This window comes from Hemicordylus capensis, chromosome 6, assembly GCF_027244095.1.
Source record: "Hemicordylus capensis ecotype Gifberg chromosome 6, rHemCap1.1.pri, whole genome shotgun sequence".
Lineage (NCBI taxonomy): Eukaryota > Metazoa > Chordata > Lepidosauria > Squamata > Cordylidae > Hemicordylus > Hemicordylus capensis.
In genome coordinates, this window is record NC_069662.1 from 6477458 (window position 1) to 6499899 (window position 22442).

Consider the following 22442-nt stretch of genomic DNA (forward strand, 5'->3'; position numbering starts at 1 on the left):
GTCTGTTATGTTGTTCTTTGGGGCAGATGTGGGGCAGAAAGGGGGCATCTGGGGTGGAAGAGTGGTTGGGGTGGTAGTGCTCCAATGGGTGCCTGCCACCACCCAGACTCTAAAGGAATTGGGAAATGGGCTGATTTTTGGTGATTTGTTGAAGTTTGAGTGTCTTTAAAGCTTTTCTCCTTAGGGAAGAATGGAGGTTTCAGCAGCCTCATATCTCCACTTGGGGGGAGGGGGTTCTGGGGTGGCCCAGAGTAAGTGGTGGTGTAGTGCACAGAAGGTGCCAACCAACCCATGGGTTGCTAACCTCTATGGTGCAGGGATTTGTTGTTTCTGAGGTGTTCTGAGTGTAGATTCTCTGGTAGCATATGAGATTTTCAATGACAAACCATGAATCCACTCTCATTTGCTACCAGATAATCTACACTCAGAACCCCCATGGGGGTGGTTGGCACCCTCTGTGCACTACACCACCACTCTCTCTGGGCCACCCCAGCACCCCGCAAGTGGAGTTATGGGGCTGCTGAAACCTCCATGATTCCTTATGGAGAAAAAAACCTTAAAGACTGATGATGCCCTTGCAATAGAAATTGTGCTCAACATATGTGTTAAGAATGAGGTTCCTGTTTTTGTACAGAGCTTCAATGGAACTTGCCACACTGTGCTTTCTCTGGCACAGAAATAGACAGCAGAGTCAGCAGCCGTCAGGGAGTTCAGCTGGAGGGAAAACTCATTCTTGGAGGTGTCGGAAGAAATGGTTGTACGGCTCTTCAGGGAAGGGGCATAATACTTGTTTCCACCATAGGGGTAAATAGCTGCAACCCATTCTAGACCTTTCCCTGGAGGCTGGCGGATCCAGTTCCAAGCATAATACTCATTAGAGATGGAGACACCTGTCACTTTACAGACCAGGTGGAGATTCTCTCCGGGTCTCACAACTCCTGGCCCAGATGATACAAGCTGAATGTCCGATAAGACCCCTTAGAAAAAAAGAGAGAAGATTTCAGTGAATGCGCTACTGCTTCTAAGCAGTGTATAATAATGCCAAATAGTTTCCACAGATATTACTCTTACATTTTGGAACAACCACCAAAGAAATCAGGTTGACCAGCAAGAATTTCATCATATAAATGAAAAAGGTTCCTAATTAGGCAGAAATTACAAGGCTGTGAGCTGGGCAATAAGTGAAGTTCCCCATTCTGAGGGGACTGTTTTTGAAGAGGGACTCTCTCACCATCCCCCAATGGGCTCCCAGAGGGATTTGCATGAGTCCTTCCCCCAGCAAGATGTGGAGAATAAAGAGGCTGTATGATTCCGGGGTTGGTAGAAGGGTTGCTCCTGGTTTCTTTCCTATGGGTTCCTTCCAAATGTTGATGGAAAGTGTCTGGATGGAAAAGGAAGAACAGGAACTGTTTAGAACTTATGTCAGCTTGTCTGTGAGACAGGATGGTTCTTTGTAGATGTGTCTGTCCTTAGATATGGTCTCAGAAGTATAGTGTAGTGAGATAAGCAGAGCAGGACAAATGACTAAAAGATCAATTTCAGGAGGAAATCAAACCTGATTCCGGGACAGAGAAAGCGATGGAAGGCAACTGCTGCCCTCTGTTGATGGGAAAGAAAATAGATTTGTCTGTTTTAATTCCTTGATGTTCTGCATGGAAAGCCTGGAGCTGATTGCTCTATCCATTCCCCATGTGTAGCACACAGTTCTCACACAAATGGAAGGAAATCTTTCATTCCATCTGTACTGTCCACTAGGGATGTATGAACAGTTTCGGGTACAGAATGTTCTGTACCTGAATCAGCCCGTTTTGGGTGTTTCAGCGCTGAAAACAAAACACCCGATCGCCACCCTGAAATGATTTGGAGCCGAAACTTATTTCCCCTGTTTCGGCTCCAAAGAATTTGTAGTTTCGGCCCTCCATTTTGTGCCCGATCAAGTCCTTCTTTTTCCTCCTCCATTTTGAGTTCTGATGTATATTTGAATTTCCAAGCCTCGCAGAATGTTGTTTTGCATCCTTACTGAACGTGCTTTTACGGCTGGATGTTGCTGACTGTTTGTCTCTCTGTGCGTGTTGCTTGTTGTGGACAACAAAATGCTTGGGGGAGGGTCAGGGCTGGGCACTGTTGTTGGACCTAGGGCCTAGTCTTCTCTGCTGCATCTGTGTGACATCGTGCTTCCTTTGGAAACCTGGCTCTTTGCAAAGCTCTGCACACAGTTGTGTGTGCTGTTATGTTGTTCTTTGCAATTGAAATTGTGCTCAACATATGTATTAAGGATGAGGTTCCTGTTTTTGTACAGAGCTCCAATGGACCTTGCCTCACTGTGCTTTCTCTGGCACAGAAATACACAGCTGAGTCGGCAGCCGTCAGGGAGTTCAGCTGGAGGGAGAACTCGTTCTTGGAGGTGTCGGAAGAAATGGTGGTACGGCTCTTCAGGGAAGGGGCATAATACTTGTTTCCACCATAGGGGTATATAGCTGCAACCCATTCCAGACCTTTCCCTGGAGGCTGGCGGATCCAGTTCCAAGCATAATACTGAGTAGAGATGGAGACACCTGTCACTTTACAGACCAGGTGGAGATTCTCTCCAGGTCTCACAACTCCTGGCCCAGATGATACAAGCTGAATGTCTGAGAAGACCCCTTAGAAAAAAAAAGAAGATTTCAGTGAATGCACAACTGCTTCTAATCAGTGTGTAACAAACCCCAATAGTTTCCATGGAAGGTAGGCTTACATTTTGGAACAACGATCAAAGATATCAGGAAAGATAGCAAGAATTTCATCATATAAATGAAAAAGGTTCCTAATTAGACAGAAAATACAAGGCTGTGAGCTGAAGAATAATGTTACCCATTCTGAGGGGACTGTTTTTGAAGAGGGACTCTCTCACCATCCCCCAATGGGCTCCCAGAGGGATTTGCATGAGTCCTTCCCCCAGCAAGATGTGGAGAATAAAGAGGCTGTATGATTCCGGGGTTGGTGGAAGGGTTGCTCCTGGTTTCTTTCCTATGGGTCCCTTCCAAATGTTGATGGAAAGTGTCTGGATGAGAAAGGAAGAACAGGAACTGTTTAGATCTCATGACAGCTTATGCGTGAGCAACGATTGTTCTTTGTAGATGTGTCTGTCCTTAGGTCTATTATAGTGCAGTGAGATAAGCAGAGAAAGACAATATCAGCAGGAAAACAAACCTGATTCAGGGACAGAGAAAGTCACCTGTCTGTCCTTAAGCCTGGCCTGCAGAACTTGTGACACTCAGTACTATATGTTCAATATTCAATGGAGATTATCACTGGTGGTGGTGGAGAATCCCAAGCATTGTGAGATAAGCAGAGCAGGTAAAAGGTAAACTGTGCCATCAAGTCGATTTTGACTCCTGGCACCCACAGAGCCCTGTGGTTTTCTTTGGTAGAATACAGGAGGGGTTTACCATTGCCTCCTCCCACACAGACTGAGATGATGCCCTTAAGCATCTTCTTATATCGCTACTGCACAATATAGTACCAGCAGGGATTCGAACTGGCAACCTTCTTCTTGTTGGCCAAGCATTTGGAACTGGCAACCTTCTGCTTGTTATTCAAGCAGAGCAGGACAAATGATTAAAAGATCAATTTCAGCTGGAGAAGTGCAGAGCATAATACAGTAAGTTGCCACACTTATTTCTGCCTCCTCCCCACATTTAAAGGCTATTTTTGACCTCCAGGAACCTAAAGCCTCCATTCCCATCGATTCAAAGTCTCATTATCCACAGTTTCATTATTTGTGGTTGTAGTCAAGAATGGAACCCCTGCAGATAACCAGGGCTCTGTGTGTGTGTGTGTGTGTGTGTGTGTGTGTGTGTGTGTGTGTGTAAAACTTGCTTCCCCTTTTTGTACAGATAGCAGACTTGCTCTGTGCCACTGTGTGTCCTCGGGCACAGAAATATGCAGCCGAGTCAGCAGCTGTCAGGGAGTTCAGCTGGAGGGAGAACTCGTTCTTGGAGCTGTCTGAAGAAATGGTTGTACGGCTCTGTAGGGAAGGGGCAAACCACTTTCTTCCATCATGGGGGTATATAGCTGTAACCCATTCTAGATCTTTCCCTGAAGGCTGGCGGATCCAGTGCCAATAATAATTCTGAGTAGAGATGGAAAAACCTGTCACTTGACAGACCAGGCGAAGATTCTCTCCGGTTCTCACAAGTCCTGGCCCAGATGATACAAGCTGAATGTCCGAGAAGACCCCTTGGAGAAAGAAAAGACACTTCAGTGAATATACAACTACTTTTAAACAGGGTATAACAAATCCCAATTATTTCCACAGAACATGGGCTTACATTTTGGAATGACCACAAAAGACATCAAGAAGAACAGCAAGGATGTCATAATGTTAATGAAAAGAGATAATAGATAGGCAAGAAATATGAGACTTTGGACTGGTGAGGATTTGAATTTCCTAAATCCTAGGGGTGCCTTTTTGAAGGGGGACTTTCTCCCACCTCCCCAATTGGCTCCTGGAGGGATTTGCATGAGTCATTCCTCTAGCAACAGGTCAAATATAAAGAGGCTGTGTGATGCAGGGGTTAATCCACAGATTGCTCCTGGTTTCTTTGCAGCGAGTTTCTGCCAAATAGTATTTTCAGGTGTCTTGTCAGGTCAGGAAGTGGGAGGACTGCTTAGATCTGACACAAGCCACTGTGTCCTTGCTGACACATGAGTGTGCTTAAGCCTGGTCTGCAAAGATTGTGACTTTAAAAGCTTAGCTCGGCCCACAGCCCTTCCTGGTGGCCCATCAGGCTCCTGTTTCTGCAGCCTGCTCAGGCTCCATGGAGTGGTGGATTTCTGAGCTCCCGGCAGGGCAGAAGAGGTAGCTGGTGGGTCCCTATTTGACTTGCCTCATCTAAGCCGGCCTGCCTTTCTTATTTCCTTCCTTCCGTCCTTCCTTCCTTCCTTCCTTTCTTTCTGCCATCTCTTCTCATCATCTTCTCTTTATTGAGCAGGGGGAGAGTAGCTGGCCCTATCCACCCCAGTACAGTACCTCCAGTGACTGTTGCTGGTGTCTCTCTTATGTTTCTTTTTCGATTGTGAGCCCTTTGGGGACAGGGATCCATCTTATTTGTTAGTTATTTCTCTGTGTAAACTGCCCTGAGCCATTTTTGGAAGGGCGGTATAGAAATTGAATTAATAATAATAATCTCTAACAGGGCAGAACTGTCATGGGAACTGGGAAGAGAGGACCACAGTACCATCTGCAAGATGCAAAAGGGATGAAAAACAATGATTTTAGTAAGTCTGTGGCAGAACAAATGACCAGGGGAGCAAATGATGTTAACAGCAGGAAATGAAGCATGACTCTTATGGAAAAATATGATAGTTTACCATTTCCCCCTTCGGATGGAAATAAGAATCACTTGTGTAATCTCCGCAATGGAAAGAACTAGGAACTAGGGGCTCTTTCCTGCATTCCTACCTTGACAGTTCATGGCTAATAACTGGGAAACTTGTCCTCAAAATATTTGACTTACCCTGTTCTATAGCTCTGAAATCTAAAAGCAATCAGCGCACTTTGTGCCATCCAATTCCATAAGTTACATGTGTGCTTCGCGAAGAAGTATATTTGTCAAGGACTTAATAGGTTTATTCCATGTTCTAGTGTTATGTGAGCGGGTAGGGGGAAAGGTCCCTGTCCACTGTCTGCACACAAAGCATAATTTTAAAACTTTTCTCCACCCCCATGAAGAAGAAGGCTCTCCCTTAAATACCCTGGACCCAAGCCATTCAGGGCTTTATCGATAATAACCAGCACTTTGTATTTTGGCTGGAATTTAACTGGCTGTCAGTTTAATTCTTTAAAAATAGGAGTAATGTGGTCTCTTTGGGTGGCCCAGGAGACCAACCTGGCTGCTGCATTCTGCACCAGTTGCAGTCTTTGAACTACATAAAAAAGCAGCCCAGTGTAGAGCACATTGCAGTAGTCAAGGCTGGATGTTACTAGCATATGCGCCATTGTTTTAAATCATTAAAAAATGACTGTTTTTTGCAAGAAATGCAAGAAATGAACAGTGCTGGTGTATCATCCAAAGCTGATGAAAAATTCTCCTGAGCATTGCCTCAATCTGAGCTATCAGGGAGAGCCTTAGATTCACCCAAGCTATGTTCCTGATCTTTCAGGAGGAGAGTAATCTCATTCAGGACAGGCAAATCTAAATCACTTCCAACGTTCCTGCCTCCCACAAGTACCGCCATCTTGTTTGGATTCAACTTCTGTTTGCTCACACACAGGGATAATTCACATTTCTATAGATGGTTCCTTGGACGAATAGCTAAGAGAGAAAGCAGATCTCTGGAATTCCTTAAGGAGTATCGTCAGAGGAAAAAATAATAATTGAGACTATTTAAAAATAATTTCAAAAAGAAATCCAGGGGGCCCAGAGCAGTGTACATGGTTATGCTTATTCCCACAAGAGCCCCAGGAGTTTGAAAGATAAGTGACTGGCCCAGGGTCAACCTGTGAGTTTCATGTTTAACAGGGATGAGAATTCAGGTCCCCCCAGTCCTAGCTGACCACTCTAACTCCTATGCCATACTAAATGTTATGAAACATTATTTCCACTTTTTTGCATGGTTTGACAGACATTTTCAGTATGTTTGTATTATAATTATAATTATTATTATTGAGAATATTTATATACTGCTTTTCAAGAACTTGTTGAAAAGAAATAAGAGCTGTGCCTTGGAGGGAGATCTTGGAGGGAGACCAATTGAAGACACACCTCTTCAGCCCAGCTATTTAGCTATTTAGTGGTATTTAGCTCTTTTAATTTGAACTTTTATATGTTTTAAATTGTTTTAAAATTGCTTGGTTTGTTTTACTGTTGTAAAGCACCTAGAAACTATGGTAGTGGGCGGTACACAAATATGCTAAACACACACACACACACACACACACACACACACACACACACACACACGTAGGAACATTAGGAAACTGCATTATACTGAGTCAGACCACTGGTCCATCTAGCTCAGTATTGTTTACACAGACAAACAAACAATCATGCCGCACTAAGTAATGGCCTGTTCCAAATATCCCACTTCTCCTTTTTGAGCTGATGCCAGATTGTTCTGTGTCACTGTGTGATCCTCTGGCGGAGTAATATGTGGCCATGTCAGCAGCTGTCAGGGAATCCAACCGGAGATCATATTCGTTCTTGGAAGAATCAAGCGAGATGGAGACCCTGCTCTGGAAGGCTGGGGCATAGTTGGTGTTCCATTTTGAATTACGGTAGTATCCCCACCCGATCCATTCTAGTCCTTTGTTGTGGGGCTGGCGGAACCAGCTCCAGCCATGGCTAGTTGATGTGATGGTGTGGCCAGAAATGCCACAGGTCAGTCGGAGGGATTATCCAGGCTTCATTATACCTCCGCCAGACTCAGTCAGCCAAATTTCAGAGGGAGCCCCTAGTAGAAAGGAACATAAATATGTTGTCGAAATGACACTGGCAAAAATATAAATGATAAGAACAACTCAGAAGCACAGGGGTGGCTGTTGAAAAGATTTTTCCCCAGTCGCAATCCAATGATGCCTTCAAACTGGGCCTACATGTTAATCTTTCCCTTCAACAGACTGGTGACCGATTAAGTGAATGGTTTAATACTGGAGTTGTGCAAGATGGCCATAAATATAAAATGAAACAGGGCAGGAGTATCCCATGACTACAAATACCCTGCACAGCCCCACAGCAGCAGCCTCTGCCTGGTATATTCGACCCCCCCCCCAAAGAAACACACAAAGTCCCCACAAACACTGACCATGTGTAAGCACTGAGAGGAAAGTGAGAAATAGGACTGCAGAATCCATTGTGTCTTCCGAGGTGGGCTCAAGGATGCCACAGGCTTCTATTTAATTAAGAAGGTGACAAAGAGGTTGATTTGATTTGCATATTCAATCAGAGCACATGCTGGGCATTTGGGTATAAGAGGGACTATGAAACAACACTCAAGCTGATGCAGGATGAGAAGTCCACCCCCAGTTAAGGAGTGGGTTGAGCTTGGGGATGAGCCCTAAACCTCTGGGGACCAGGATATATCCAGCATGGTTTCCTGCCCTACAATCCTACCCAAACTTTCCAGGCTCTACTCTGTGCTCCTCTGCTGTCAAAAGCATGATTTGGAAAGATGGGCCTGAAATGTTTCAGAGGCCATTATAGAAGCCTCCAAAATGTTTCAGCCACCAGAGCAGTTTTGGATTTCGGAGGCAGCATGGGTGCTCTCTTAAGGGCGGGGGAAGGTGCACTTATCCCTCCCGCCGCATTTCCCTTGCCAGCGCTCCATTGTATCAAAGCCCCTCGGGGTGGCAGCGTACCTCCCTGCCGCCCCGTTGATCTCCTTGGCCAGAAGTGGCTGGAAGTACCGGGCACGTGTGCAGTTGTCATGTGCGTGCGCACCTGTTTGCTGTGCATGCATGCACACGCAATGGGAGCATGTGTGCCCGGGTGGAAAAAGCATTGGACAAAAATGGGAAGCATGTTTTTTAAAAAGTCCAATGTTTTTTAACATTGGACTTTTTAAAAAACGTGCTTCCCATTTTTGAACAGAGGCCAGACTTGCTCTGTGCTTCTGTGTCTCTTGGGGCACAGAAATAGACAGCTGAATCTAGGAAGGGGATATGCTGTATTCTGAAAATATGGAGAATACTGTCTATACCTCTAACCACTCAAGACTTTCCCCTGTGCCTTGGATGGGAAAACCAAGCATTGGACTTGAAAATGATGATAATAATAATAATAATGCTTCCCCTTTTTGTATAGAGGCCAGACTTGCTCTGTGCCACTGTGTAAACTCGGGCACAGAAATAGACAGCCGAGTCAGCAGCTGTCAGGGAGTTCAGCTGGAGGGAGAACTCGTTCTTCGAGGTGTCAGAAGAAATGGTGGTACGGCTTTTCAGGGAAGGGGCATATGCTGTTTCACCACTGTAGGGGTTTATACCTCCAACCCATTCCAGACCTTTCCCTGGAGGCTGGCGGATCCAGTCCCAAGCATAATACTGAGTAGAGATGGAGACACCTGTCACTTTACAGACCAGGTGGAGATTCTCTCCAGGTCTTACAACTCCTGGCCCAGATGATACAAGCTGAATGTCCGAGAAGACCCCTTAGAAAGAAAGAGAGAAGATTTCAGTGAATGGACAACTGCTTCTAATCAGTGTATAATAAAGCCAAATAGTTTCCACAGATATTACTCTTACATTTTGGAACAACCACCAAAGAAATCAGGAAGACCAGCAAGAATGTCATCATATAAATGAAAAAGGTTCCTAATTAGGCAGAAAATCCAGGGCTGTGAGCTGGGGAATAATGAAGTACCCCATTCTGAGGGGGCTGTTTTTGAAGAGGGACTCTCTCACCATCCCCCAATGGGCTCCCAGAGGGATTTGCATGAGTCCTTCCCCCAGCAAGATGTGGAGAATAAAGAGGCTGTATGATTCTGGGGTTGGTGGAAGGGTTGCTCCTGGTCTCTTTCCTATGGGTTCCTTCCAAATGTTGATGGAAAGTGTCTGGATGGAAAAGGAGGAACAGGAAGTGTTTAGAACCTATGTCAGCTTATCTGTGAGCCAGGATGGTTCTTTGTAGATGTGTCTGTCCTTAGATTTGGTCTCAGAAGTATAGTGTATTGAGATAAGCAGAGCAGGACAAATGACTAAAAGATCAATTTCAGCAGGAAATCAAACCTGATTCCGGGAAAGAGAAAGCGATGGTAGGCAACAGCTGCCCTCTGTTAATGGAAAAGAGAATCGATTTGTCTATTTTAGTTCCTTGATGTTCTGCACGGAAAGCCTAGAGCTGATTGCTCTATCCATTCCCCATGTGTAGCACACAGTTCTCACACAAATGGAAGGAAATCTTTGCAGAGAGCATAACTTGCAGACTTCAGCAGCAGAAGTAGTGGGAAAGGTCACTAGCTTAGAAGTAGCTTTTATTTCTAAAGATACTTCTTTAGAAATAACTTCTTTAGAAATTGGGTAGACAAAGGATGAACATGGAGAATTATGAATACACAAGTGAATTTTGGCCCGTTGAATAACGGGCGCTAGTAACGGCGCTCCTGGCCCCCCGCCGCCATTCCCCCTCCCTCCGCCGTTCCCCCCTACCTTTAAGGGCCAAATCGGCCCAGGCACTTGCCCCCGCCAGGCCGGGGAGACGGAGACCCGGGGGCGGAGCGGAGGCCATGTAATTTTTTTTAAAAAAATTACTCCCGCGGCCGCCGCCGCCGACCGCCCACCCTCCCTCCCAGCTGCCGAGTCCCCCTTACCCTGGCCGACTGCTGTCGGCCGAAGACAGCCCTTAATTTAAGAGGCAGAGAGGAGCTCGCAAGCAGAGCTCCTCTCTGTGCAAAGCCTCTTGCCGAACTGCCGCTTTGGGCGCAAGGGACGCAAGCGCCCAAAGCGGCAGTTCGGCAAGAGGCTTTGCACAGAGAGGAGCTCTGCTTGCGAGCTCCTCTCTGCCTCTTAAATTAAGGGCTGTCTTCGGCCGACAGCAGTCGGCCAGGGTAAGGGGGACTCGGCAGCTGGGAGGGAGGGTGGGCGGTCGGCGGCGGCGGCCGCGGGAGTAATTTTTTTGTTAAGGTTACATGGCCTCCGCTCCGCCCCCGGCCTCCATCTATTTTGGCCGAGGCGGCGGCTCTGCCGCCGCCTTGGTCACTTTCCCGCCGCCTCCTCTCCAGCTTCTTCGGGGCGGCCGCTTCTGGCCGCCCAAGATGGCTGCCGGGTGCCGGCGAGCGTGTCTCCCTTGCCCTGTTCTGCGCCTGCGCTTCGCGCAGGCGCAGAACAGGGCAGGGAGGCACGGACACACGCTTGGTGTCCGTCCACGGACGGACACCAAGCGTTTTATTAGAGAGGATGCTCATCATTATATATGCATATAACCTGCTGTATACAGAGTCATACCATTGGTCCATCAGTACTGTCCACTAGGGATGTGCGAAAGGTTTTGGGTACAGAAAGTTCTGTACCTGAATCAGCCCGTTTCGGGTGTTTCAGTGCTGGAAACAAAACACCTGATCACCACCCTGAAATGTTTTAGAGCCGAAACTTATTGCCCCTGTTTCAGCTCCGAAGATTTTGTAGTTTCAGCCCTCGATTTTGTGCCCGATCAAGTCCTTCTTCCCCCCCCTCCATTTTGAGTTCTGAGATATATTTGAATTCCCAAGCCTCGCAGAATGTTGTTTTGCATCCTTACTGAACGTGCTTTTACGGCCGGATGTTGCTGACTGTGTCTCTCTTTGTGTGTGTTGCTTGTGGTGGACAACAAAATGCTTGGGGGAGGGTCAGGGCTGGGCACTGTTGTTGGACCTAGGGCCTAGTCTTCTCTGCTGCATCTGTGTGACATCGTGCTTCCTTTGGAAACCTGGCTCTTTGCAAAGCTCTGCACACAGTTGTGTGTGCTGTTATGTTGTTCTTTGGGGCAGATGCGGGGCAGAAAGGGGGCATCTGGGGTGGAAGAGTGGGTGGGTTGGTAGTGCTCCAATGGGTGCCTGCCACCACCCAGACTCTAAAGGAATTGGGAAATGGGCTGATTTTTGGTGATTTGTTGAAGTTTGAGTGTCTTTAAAGCATATCTCCACTTGGGGGGAGGGGGTTCTGGGGTGGCCCAGAGTGCATGGTGGGATAGTGCACAGAAGGTGCCAACCAACCCATGGGTTGCTAACCCATATGGTGCAGGGTTTTGTTGTTTCTGAGGTGTTCTGAGTGTAGATTCTCTGGTAGCATATGAGATTTTCAATGACAAACCATGAATCCACTCTCATTTGCTACCAGATAATCTACACTCAGAACCCCCATGGGGGTGGTTGGCACCCTCTGTGCAGTACACCACTACTCTCTCTGGGCCACCCCAGCACCCCCCAAGTGGAGTTATGGGGCTGCTGAAACCTCCATGATTCCTTATGGAGAAAAACCTTAAAGACTGATGATCCCCTTGCAATTAAAATTGTGCTCAACATATGTATTAAGGATGAGGTTCCTGTTTTTGTACAGAGCTCCAATGGACCTTGCCTCACTGTGCTTTCTCTGGCACAGAAATACACAGCTGAGTCAGCAGCTGTCAGGGAGTTCAGCTGGAGGGAGAACTCGTTCTTGGAGGTGTCGGAAGAAATGGTTGTACGGCTCTTCAGGGAAGGGGCATAATACTTGTTTCCACCATAGGGGTATATAGCTGCAACCCATTCCAGACCTTTCCCTGGAGGCTGGCGGATCCAATTCCAATAATAATACTGAGTCGTGATGGAGAAACCTGTCACTTTACAGACCAGGTGGAGATTCTCTCCAGGTCTCACAACTCCTGGCCCAGATGATACAAGCTGAATGTCTGAGAAGACCCCTTAGAAAAAAAAGAGAGAAGAGTTCAGTGAATGGACAACTGCTTCTAATCAGTGTATAATAAAGCCAAATATTTTCCATGGATATTACTCTTACATTTTGGAACAACCACCAAAGAAATTAGGAAGAACAGCAAGAATTTCATCATATAAATGAAAAAGGTTCCTAATTAGGCAGAAAATGCAGGGCTGTGAGCTGAGGAATAATGAAGTTCCCCATTCTGAGGGGACTGTTTATGAAGAGGGACTCTCTCACCATCCCCCAATGGGCTCCCAGAGGGATTTGCATGAGTCCTTCCCCGAGCAAGATGTGGAGAATAAAGAGGCTGTATGATTCCAGGGTTGGTAGAAGGGTTGCTCCTGGTTTCCTTCTTATGGGTTCCTTCCAAATGTTGATGGAAAGTGTCTGGATCGGAAAGGAAGAACAGGAAGTGTTTAGAACCCATTTCAGCTTATCTGTGAGCAAGGATGGTTCTTTGTAGATGTGTCTGTCCTTAGGTCTATTATAGTGCAGTGAGATAAGCAGAGTAAGACAAATGATTAAAAGATCAATATCAGCAAGAAATCAAACCTGATTCCAGGACTGAGAAAGTGACCTGTCTGTCCTTAAGTCTGGCCTGCAGAATTTGTGACACTCAATACCATATATTCAACATTCAATGGAGATTATTGGGCGGGCGGGTGGGGGGGACACCCTATGCATAGTGAGATAAGCAGAGCAGGTAAAATGTAAATTGTGCCATCAAGTTGATTTTGACTTCTGGCACCCACAGAGCCCTGTGGTTTTCTTTGGTAGAATACAGGAGGTGTTTACCATTGCCTCCTCCCACGCAGTATGAGACTATGCCTTTCAGCATCTTCCTATATCGCTACTGCACGATATAATACCAGCAGGGATTTGAACTGGCATCCTTCTGCTTGTTAGTCAAGCATTTCGAACCAGCAACCTTCTGCTTTTTAGTCAAGCAGAGCAGGACAAATGATTAAAAGATCAATTTCAGCAGGAAATAAAACCTGAATCCAGGACAGAGAAAGCGATGGTAGGCAATTGCTGCCCTCTGTTGGTGGGAAGGAGAATTGATTTGTCTGTTTGTGTTTTCTTGATGTTCTGCAAGAAAGTCGATTGCTCTATCTATCTGTTCCCCATGTGTAGCACACAGTCCTCACACAAATGGAAGGAAATCTTTGCAGAGAGCGTAACTTGCGGACTTCAGCAGCAGATGTAGTGGGAATGGTCACTAGCTTAGAAGTAGCTTTAATAATACAATATGAAGAAAAATGAGGAAAGTGGAGAATTATGAATACATACTCACCATTGTATATGCATATAACCTGCCTTATACAGAGTCATACCATTGGTCCATCAGTAGTCCACATTGAATGGCAGTGGCTTTCCAAGATTTTCTGCAAGAGACTTTCCCAGCCCTACTTGGAGATGCTTCCAGGGATTGAACCTGGGACCTTCAGCATGCAAAGCAGATGCTCAGCCATATGGCTACAGCCCCCTAGGGGGGAGTAGTTTACAGCAGAGTGTACTCACATACAGTATCCCGTGCAAATACAAACCAAGGTGAATCTCATTTAACCAAGTGGGCAATTCAGCCTCCATCATCCGCTGCAAGAAGTCTCCAATAACTCCAATCTGTAAGCTTAGGGGAGAGCCAAGCATCTGGTTGGCATTTTGAAAGGCCTGGGTTAAATTCCTGACATCTCCTGGTAGGACTGGGAAAGATAGGCCTGGGGCCTGATCCAGCAGGGCTTCTTAAGAGCATATGGGATTCATAACAACCATGCAAACATGAAAACCTGATGCCAGGCTCCATTGATTCCAGGTTCCATTAACCTCCATTGATGTCAGGCTCCATTGAACTCCATTTTAAATGTTGTGTCCTTTTGCTTTTCTGGGGAAGGGTTTGGCCAATATATCGAGGTAGGAAATGCGCATTCTGAGAGTTTCCTCTTTCTGTACGCAGCTCCAGTGGACTTGCCTCACTGTGCTTTGTCTGGCACAGAAATACACAGCTGTGTCTGCAGTTGTCAGAGAGCTGAGCTGGAGGGAGAACTCATTTTTGGAGGTGTCAGAAGAAATGGTGGTACGGCTTTTCAGGGAAGGGGCATACCACTTTCTGCCATCGTAGGGGTATACTTCTGCAACCCATTCGAGTCCCATCCCAGGAGGCTGGCGAATCCAGTGCCAATAGTAATTCTGAGTTGTGATGGAGAAACCTGTCACTTTACAGACCAGGTGGAGATTCTCTCCGGGTTGCACAACTCCTGGCCCAGATGATACAAGCTGAATGTCCGAGAGGGCCCCTTAGAAAAGGGAAAAAACCCCACACACATTCCAGTTACTAAAGCACACCACGCAAATCAGTGTATGAGTCAAACTGCTATTCTTGAACATTCTACAGAATTCCTGCTTACCTTTTGTAATAGCCAGCAAAGAAAAGAGGAACAGCAAGAATGTCATAATTTTAATCTGGAATTGTTCTAGCCAGGCAAGAAAGATTAGCTTTTGGATTGGGGAGAAGGTGAGGTTTATTCATCTAAAAGGTCCCCTTTTGAAGAGGGGCTGTGTCCCCTCCTTCAGATTTGCATGAGTCCTTCCTCTAGTGAAATACTAGGTATAAAGACACTGTAAGGGTACATTTCAGTTCAAGACTTATTCCTGGTTTCCATCTTGGCTAATTCTGCCACATCATGTGACCATGGATGGAAGGAGAGCACTGAACTTCTTCAGTTGATACTTTCTTTTTTATGCAACCAATAGCAGTGTATTTCAGTGTGTGTGTGTGTGTGTGTGTGTGTGTGTGTGCTGAAAATTGGATGAAAATTAGTACAACCATAAAACTGCTGCTATGGATATTTATATGCCGCTCTTCAACCAAAATTCACTCTGCGGTTTACACAGAAAAAATAATACTCCATAAATAAGATGCTCCCCTGTCCCCAAAGGGCTCACAATCGAAAAAGAAGCTTAAGGCAAATACCAGCAACAGCCACTAGAGGGATGCTGTGCTGGGGCTGAATAGGGCCAGTTGCTCTCCTCCTGCTAAGTATAAGAGAATTGTCACTTTAAAAGGTGTCTCTTTGCTCGGTTAGCAGGGCTTAGTTTGTAATGATGTCATCCACCCTTATTCTAGATGGCAGACATGAGAATGTTTGATGTATAAGTGGGAACCGATCTGGACCAAATCTGGTACAGCTCTAGGGACACATAGGGACACCTCAACATCATAGTTTGTGATGATGTCATCCAACCCAATTCAAGATTGTGGATGCATGAACATATGAGGAATAAGTGGACTATCTTGTGAACTGGTTAATCAATTTGGTCCAAATCTAGTCCAGTTGTAGGGACAGTGAGAGGAAAGTAGGCAGATTAGTTCTTACCAGAATAACAACTTATTTCTAACTGTGATCTAATAGGGCACAATTGTCATGAGATTTGGGTAGAGTGACCACAATATCTTTTTTAGGATGCAAAAGGGATGAAAAATAATGATAGTGTAATGATTTTAGTAAGCCTCTAACAGAACAAATGAGAGGGGAAAACTACAACATGATTTTAACATGAAATGAAGCATGATGCTGGGCTAGAAAAATATTATGGTAGTTTACCACTTCCCCCTTCTGTTGGTAATGAGGATAATTATTGTGACCTCAACTGTGGAAAACTGGAGGCATTTTCTTGCATTCATACTTCAGAGTTTCGTGGCCAAGAACGGAGGAACCTGTCCTCAAAACATTTTATATCATCTCATTTTGAAGCTCTGAAAGTTAGTGTCAAGCAGAACCCTTAGTGGCATCCAACTCCATTTGTTTTGTCCAAAGGAGTGTAATTTTCATCTCTACAGCATGGACTTAAGAGGTTTATTCAATGTTCTAGTGTTATATGAGTAGAGAAGAGCAGGGTGGGGTGGGGTGGGAATCTCTATTCACTGTCTCTGCACAAGGCATAACTTTAAAACTCTCATCCACCCTCCAGTCCTTCCCTCCTCCTTTGTCTTCTGCACCTTTCTCCATCTCAAGAATCACCTTTTGCAGGTGAGGTGCTCAGAACTGTACAGAGTGTTCCAAACCCAGCTGAACTCCATATTGAGACCAAGGAAGTAATGCCCTGGTGGTTTCTCTTTCAAGCACTTTGTGAATGAATGATCAGTCCTGCTCCGCCGGGAGTGGAGTGGGCTCTCATAAGTCCTATATTTATTTAACTGGTGCCAAACTGATATTCCCTTGTTGTGCAGCACTGGTAAAAGGCCATCTCTTGGCTTTGCAGAGAAGGGGCACATCTCTTTCCTCCATCATAAGGTATGCTCACCCTAATTGTGAGTGTGACAGGTTAAGAGGGAAGTCAAGACCAGGTCTTCTGTGTGGCTGCCCTTGGGTTAGGGGATATGCTCCCTGTCAAAATAAGAGCATCTCCATCTCTGACTTCTTTTCGTAAGACACTCCCATTTTCTCAGGCTTTAAACAATTAAAACTAATTGCTTTACTAGTTTAATTAAATGATGAATGAATTAATATTAATCAGTGGTTTAATTAAACAACTGTTTTCATGGTGTAATCATTGTAAACTCTTTAATTTGTTTATCTGATGAAAATGTTTTAACTTTTTATTCTGTGAAATCATTTTAACAGTTTTTACTCTGTTTTTTAATTAGTAGTTTGAAATTGGGTACACCACCTAGAGATACACATAGCAGGTGGTCTATAAATATGATAAGAAGATAAATCAAGAGATAAATAAATGAGACAGTCTACTCCTGAAGATGCCATAAAGGAGGCTGATCCCCTTGCAATTGAAATTGTGCTATGTATTAAGAATGAGGTTCCTGTTTTTGTACAGAGCTCCAAAGGACCTTGTCTCACTGTGCTTTCTCTGGCACAGAAATAGACAGCAGAGTCGGCAGCTGTCAGGGAGTTCAGATGGAGGGAGAACTTGTTCTTGGAAGTGTCTGAAGAAATAGTTGTGCGGCTCTGTAGGGAAGGGGCAAACCACTTTCTTCCATCATGGGGGTATACTTCTGCAACCCATTCGGGTCCTCTCCCAGGAGGCTGGCGGATCCAGAGCCAATAGTAATTCTGAGTCGTGATGGAGAAACCTGTCACTTTACAGACCAGGTGGAGATTCTCTCCGGGTCTCACAGCTCCTGGCCCGGATGATAGAAGCTGAATGTCCGAGAGGGCCCCTTAGAAAGGAGAAGAAGAAAACCGGCCACACATTCTAGTTAATCATCCAAATCAGTATATGAGTCCAAGAACAGTTTGACTCATTCTTGAACATTCTACAGAATTCCTGCTTACCTTTTGTAACAGCCAGCAAAGTAAAAAAGAACAGCAAGAATGTCATAATTTTAATCTGGAATTGTTCTAGCCAAGCAGGAAAGATTGGCTTTTGGTTTGGGGAGAAGATGAGGTTTATTCATCTAAAAGGTCCCCTTTTGAAGAGGGGCTGTGTCCCCTCCTTCAGATTTGCATGAGTCCTTCCCCTAGTGAAATACTAGGTATAAAGATGCCACAAGGCTCTATTTCAGTTCAAGGCTCATTCCTGGTTTCCTTCTTGGCTGATTCCGCCTCATGTGACCATGGATGGAAAGAGAGAAATGAACTTCTTCAGTTGATACTTTCTTTTTTTAATGCTACCAACAGAAATGTATTCCAGCTTTTTTGTTGAATTTTAAAAAAATAAAACATAGGAAGCCCATTGATTTGTCTGCCATTGGGTGCTTCTTCTGGATCAGCATTCATCGCAGCACAAGCACGGCTGGTCCTTGGAGAAAAAGTACCCCTACTGCATTTTGTGCACATGCCAACTTGGTATACTGCTGACCCCTGGATATGACCTTTAAAAATTACATGATGCACTGTGGGCTGAGGAATGATTAAGCACCATTGGAAGTTTACACAAGAACCATCCTCCAAGGTGCTCTGTTGAACATGATTCATGCATTCAGGGGAATCATGTCATTTATGGAAGGGATTCTGCTTCAGGGAAATTACAATTTTGTACCACTGAACATACCATTTTGGGAATGTGTCAAAAGGAAATTAGAGCAGTGCTTTGAAAAACTTGCAGTACCAAGCAATGGCCTGTTCAAAACATCATGCTTCCCCTTTTTGCACAGATGCCAGATTGTTCTGTATCACTGTGTCCTCTGGCACAGTAATATGTGGCCGTGTCTGCCACTGTCAGGGAGCTCAGATGGAGATTGTATTCATTCTTGGAAGAATCCAGCGAGATGGAGACCCTGCTCTGGAAGGCTGAGGCATAGTTGGTGTTCCATTTTGAACTACTGTAGTATCCCCTCCCTATCCATTCCAGTCCTTTGTTGGGGGCCTGGCGGACCCAGTTCCAACCATAGCCAGTCGTGATAGTGTAACCAGAGACACTACAAGTCAAGCGGAGGGATTCTCCAGGCTTTATTACTCCTCCACCAGACTCTGTCAGCCGAATTTCAGAAGGAGTTCCTAGTAAACAGCAAAAACAATGTGTCAGGTTGTAATGACATTTGCAGAATTAGAATGGAGAGGACAAATCAGAAGCATACACATGGCTACTGAAGAGATGTTTTATGTCTCAGTGCAATGTCACAAAAATGGACCCTAATTGTTAATCTTTCCTTAAAGCATATACTGATTATGTGTAAAGAAAATAGTTTAAGTGAAATGGTCCAGTGGTCTAAAGGCTGAAGTTGTGCAAAAAGCCCTAAAAATCCAAGGAATCAGGACAACACAGTTTGCTCCACCGCACAAGCTCTCCCTGTTATGGCCTCTTCCCCTAGAAGAACCACTGACCATGTTTAAGGATGGAGAAGACGATGAGAAATAAGACTAAAGACTCCATTGTGTCTTCCAAGGTGGTCTCTAAGATGTCACAGGCTTGTATTTAAGCAGGAAGGCAACAAAGGGGCTGATTTGCATATTCAGTGCCTGCTGAGTGTTCAGCTATAAGCAGGGATGATGAAACACAGCTCAGATGGATGCTGGTTGAAGCTTCACTCTCCTCAAGGAGCAGATTCACAACTTGAGGGTGAGCCCTAAACTCTGTGGGACCAGAATATTTTCAGAAATGCTCCTTATGAGTCTGTCCAAGAAATCCAGCCTCCTCCTCTCTGCTCCCCTGCCATCAGAAGCATGATACAAGTGCAAGGATATTCTCAGTGAGGTCCCCATATTGTACACTAGTCCCAGCACTCCTTAGAATACAAAGGCCTCTCTAAATAACCAGGTCTTCAGTTCCTTTTTAAGGGTAGCAAGGCAGGCTGAGAAGCAGATCTTGACTGAGGAGGTATTCCAAAGCCTGTGGGCAATGACAGAGAAGGCCCTGTCCCGCATGCATGACAATTGAGCCTCTTTCAGTATATTGCCACATGGAACAGAGCCTGCTTTGATGATCTTGTAAGGTAGGCAGAAACCTTAGAAAGCAGGTAGTCCGGTAATTAACCAGGGCCTGAGTCAATAACTGAAATATTTGTTGAATGCTTAGCCACCTCTGGTATAATTCTCTTGTAGAAAGATTGATAGAAATCATACCAAACAATAATAGTAAAGGAATGGGACAACTTTGCATCTTTTTATCTGTGCATTCTCTTTTCCAGCAGTGTTGTTTCAGATGAATGCTTCTTAGTGCACGTTACAACAGTGTTTTGAAGTTTGTGTAGAGGGGTTGGCAGGCGGAGGGGGGACCTCTGCATAGATGTCAAACTGGTTCAGATTCGAGCCAGTTTGCACACCCCTAGAGCTGGTGTGTTCTTGGAACGTACTGTGTCTGCTGGATAGTGTTCCGCTGAACTGGTCCATACGAGTTCATTGAGATATAATGGGAAAGCCCAGTGGAGAAATAAGCCAACAGCTGTTCCCTTCAGACTCTTGGGGAACACCAAAACTTGCTCCTTCCCCATCTGTTTGAATATTGCCAAGCTTTACCTGCCCTGAGATTCTGCATGTTGCTGCCCCTTCTGGCAGCCTGCTAAATTACAGCAGACCATGAGGCTTCTGAAGCAATGGGCACGGTTCACCTTTTGGGGTCACTCAATGGCCTTTCCCATGTGCAGGGAATATAAGAGGCTTCATGGCTGAGACAGGCCTTGCCTCAGGATTAAGATTCTTTGTTCATTCATCTTTCATTTTCTCCTGTCTGCTTAGTGGCCCCAGGCTTGACCCACTGAATCCTGATAATTGATACGGCTTGACCTTGACTTGGCTCCTGCTTTGATCCTCTGGCTCTGAGTCTCTACGTAGCTTGACTCTTGGCATGGTGCTGACTCAGCTCCTGTCTAGGCCCTCTGGCTCCTGGCTTGATTTCTGCTGTGTTTCTGGCTCTCCCGATCCTGGCTGTGGACTAGTGACCACTGCCCATGGCCCAACTGCCTAATACACATACAACAAGAGATGGTTTCCAAATGTGGAAGTTCCCAGCATACTCTCCTCCTCTAATGAGCCACTACACCATTTACCTGAATCCATTTAGGATCCTGGCCTATGGATCCACTCAGGTACCACATCACCATATACAATATACACTTAAATATATATGAGTAGTCAATGGTCTTGGTTATGCATCATAGAAAGAACAATATGGTGTCAGGCAACTGCTTCCCCCCCACTGGGGAAAATGAGTAGTGATACATTTGTTCAGATTTCTTAACATCCTGCAGGGAAAGTGTAAGGTACTGTTTATTCCTCATTTCTACTGATTAGGGGTCCAACTTAAGTGATGAAGCAGGGAAATGCTTGACAAACAAGTAGATGGTTGCCAGTTTGAATCCCCGCTGGTACAATACCAGGCAGCAGTGATATAGGAAGATGCTGAAAGACATCATCACATACTGCGTAGGAGGAGGCAATGGCAAACCCCTCCTGTATTCTGCCAAAAGAAAACCACAGGGCTCTGTGGGCGCCAGGAGTCGAAATCGACTTGAAGGCACACTCTATCTTTACCTTACTGATAGGGGGCACAAGATTCCTGATATCCTTCTTGGATTCCCCAGAGCCACTGAACTGCCCACTGCTGGAAACTTAGCCAGCAAGTCACCTGTCCTTTCTCAAGACAGAGGCTAGCATGTGCCAAACTCTTATATCAGGGGAATCATGCCATTTAAGGAAGAGACTGTGTTTCAGGGAAATCACATTTTCGTACCACTGAATATACAATTCTGGAAATATGTCAAAAGGAAATTAGAGCAGTTCCTTGGTGGGATGATTAGCAGCAGCAATCCGTGGCCTGCTTGAAACTTCCCCTTTTTGTACGGGTGCCAGATTGCTCTGGGTCACTGTGTCTGCAACACAGTAATATGTGGCCATGTCGGCAGCTGTCAGGGAGCTCAGTCGGAGATTGTATTCATTCTTGGAAGAATCGAGTGAGATGGAGACCCTGCCCTGGAAGGCTGAGCCATACCTGGTGTACCAGGCCCCATTACCATAATATCCATGCCCTATCCATTCCAGTCCTTGGTTGGGGGCCTGACGGATCCAGCTCCAATCCCTAGGCTTCGATGTGATGGTGAGACCAGAGACCCTGCAGGTCAGTCGCAGGGATCCTCCAGGCTTGATTACTCCTTCACCAGACTGAGTCAGCCGAATTTCAGAGGCAGCCCCTAGTAAAAAGCAAAAACAATATCTCCATTTGTAATGCTCTTTGCATAAGAATGGGGAAAAAATTACCACCATCTCCAGTTATCACCGGTTCGTTTGGTGGCGACTCAGAGGCGGGCCTTCTCTGTAGCTGTTCCCGGGCTGTGGAATGCACTCCCAGCAGAAATTCACAATCTTAATTCCTTCAGGACCTTCAAGAGAGCCCTTAAAACCCATCTGTTTGGCCTGGCCTTTCAGGGTTTTTAATTAGTTTTAATTGTTTTAATGCTAACCTGGTTTTAAAAGTTTCAATTGTTTTTAAAGATGTTTTTTAATTGGTGTTCATATTTATATTTCTGTTTTAATTGTTATTGGTTTTAATGGCTTCTGTTTTTAATTGTAAATTGCCCTGAGCCATCTCGGAAGGGTGGTATAAAAACTGAATAAGTAAGTAAGTAAGTAAGTAAGTAAATAAATAAATAAATCCAAAGCACACACACAGCTACTGAAGAGATGTT

At 45.3% G+C, this 22442-nt stretch overlaps 1 protein-coding gene across 1 annotated transcript; it reads right to left on the reverse strand.

The window, feature by feature from the left end:
• Window positions 1–556: 556 nt before the first annotated feature.
• LOC128329564 (uncharacterized) lies at window positions 557–20817 on the reverse strand. Its single transcript, XM_053260994.1, has 6 exons — window positions 20808–20817; window positions 14320–14661; window positions 13985–13990; window positions 12031–12293; window positions 2323–2535; window positions 557–667 (listed from the first exon to the last, which is right to left on the reverse strand). Exons 1-6 carry the CDS (start codon window positions 20815–20817, stop codon window positions 557–559), a joined length of 945 nt encoding a protein of 314 aa, XP_053116969.1.
• Between the last annotated feature and the right edge of the window lie 1625 nt (window positions 20818–22442).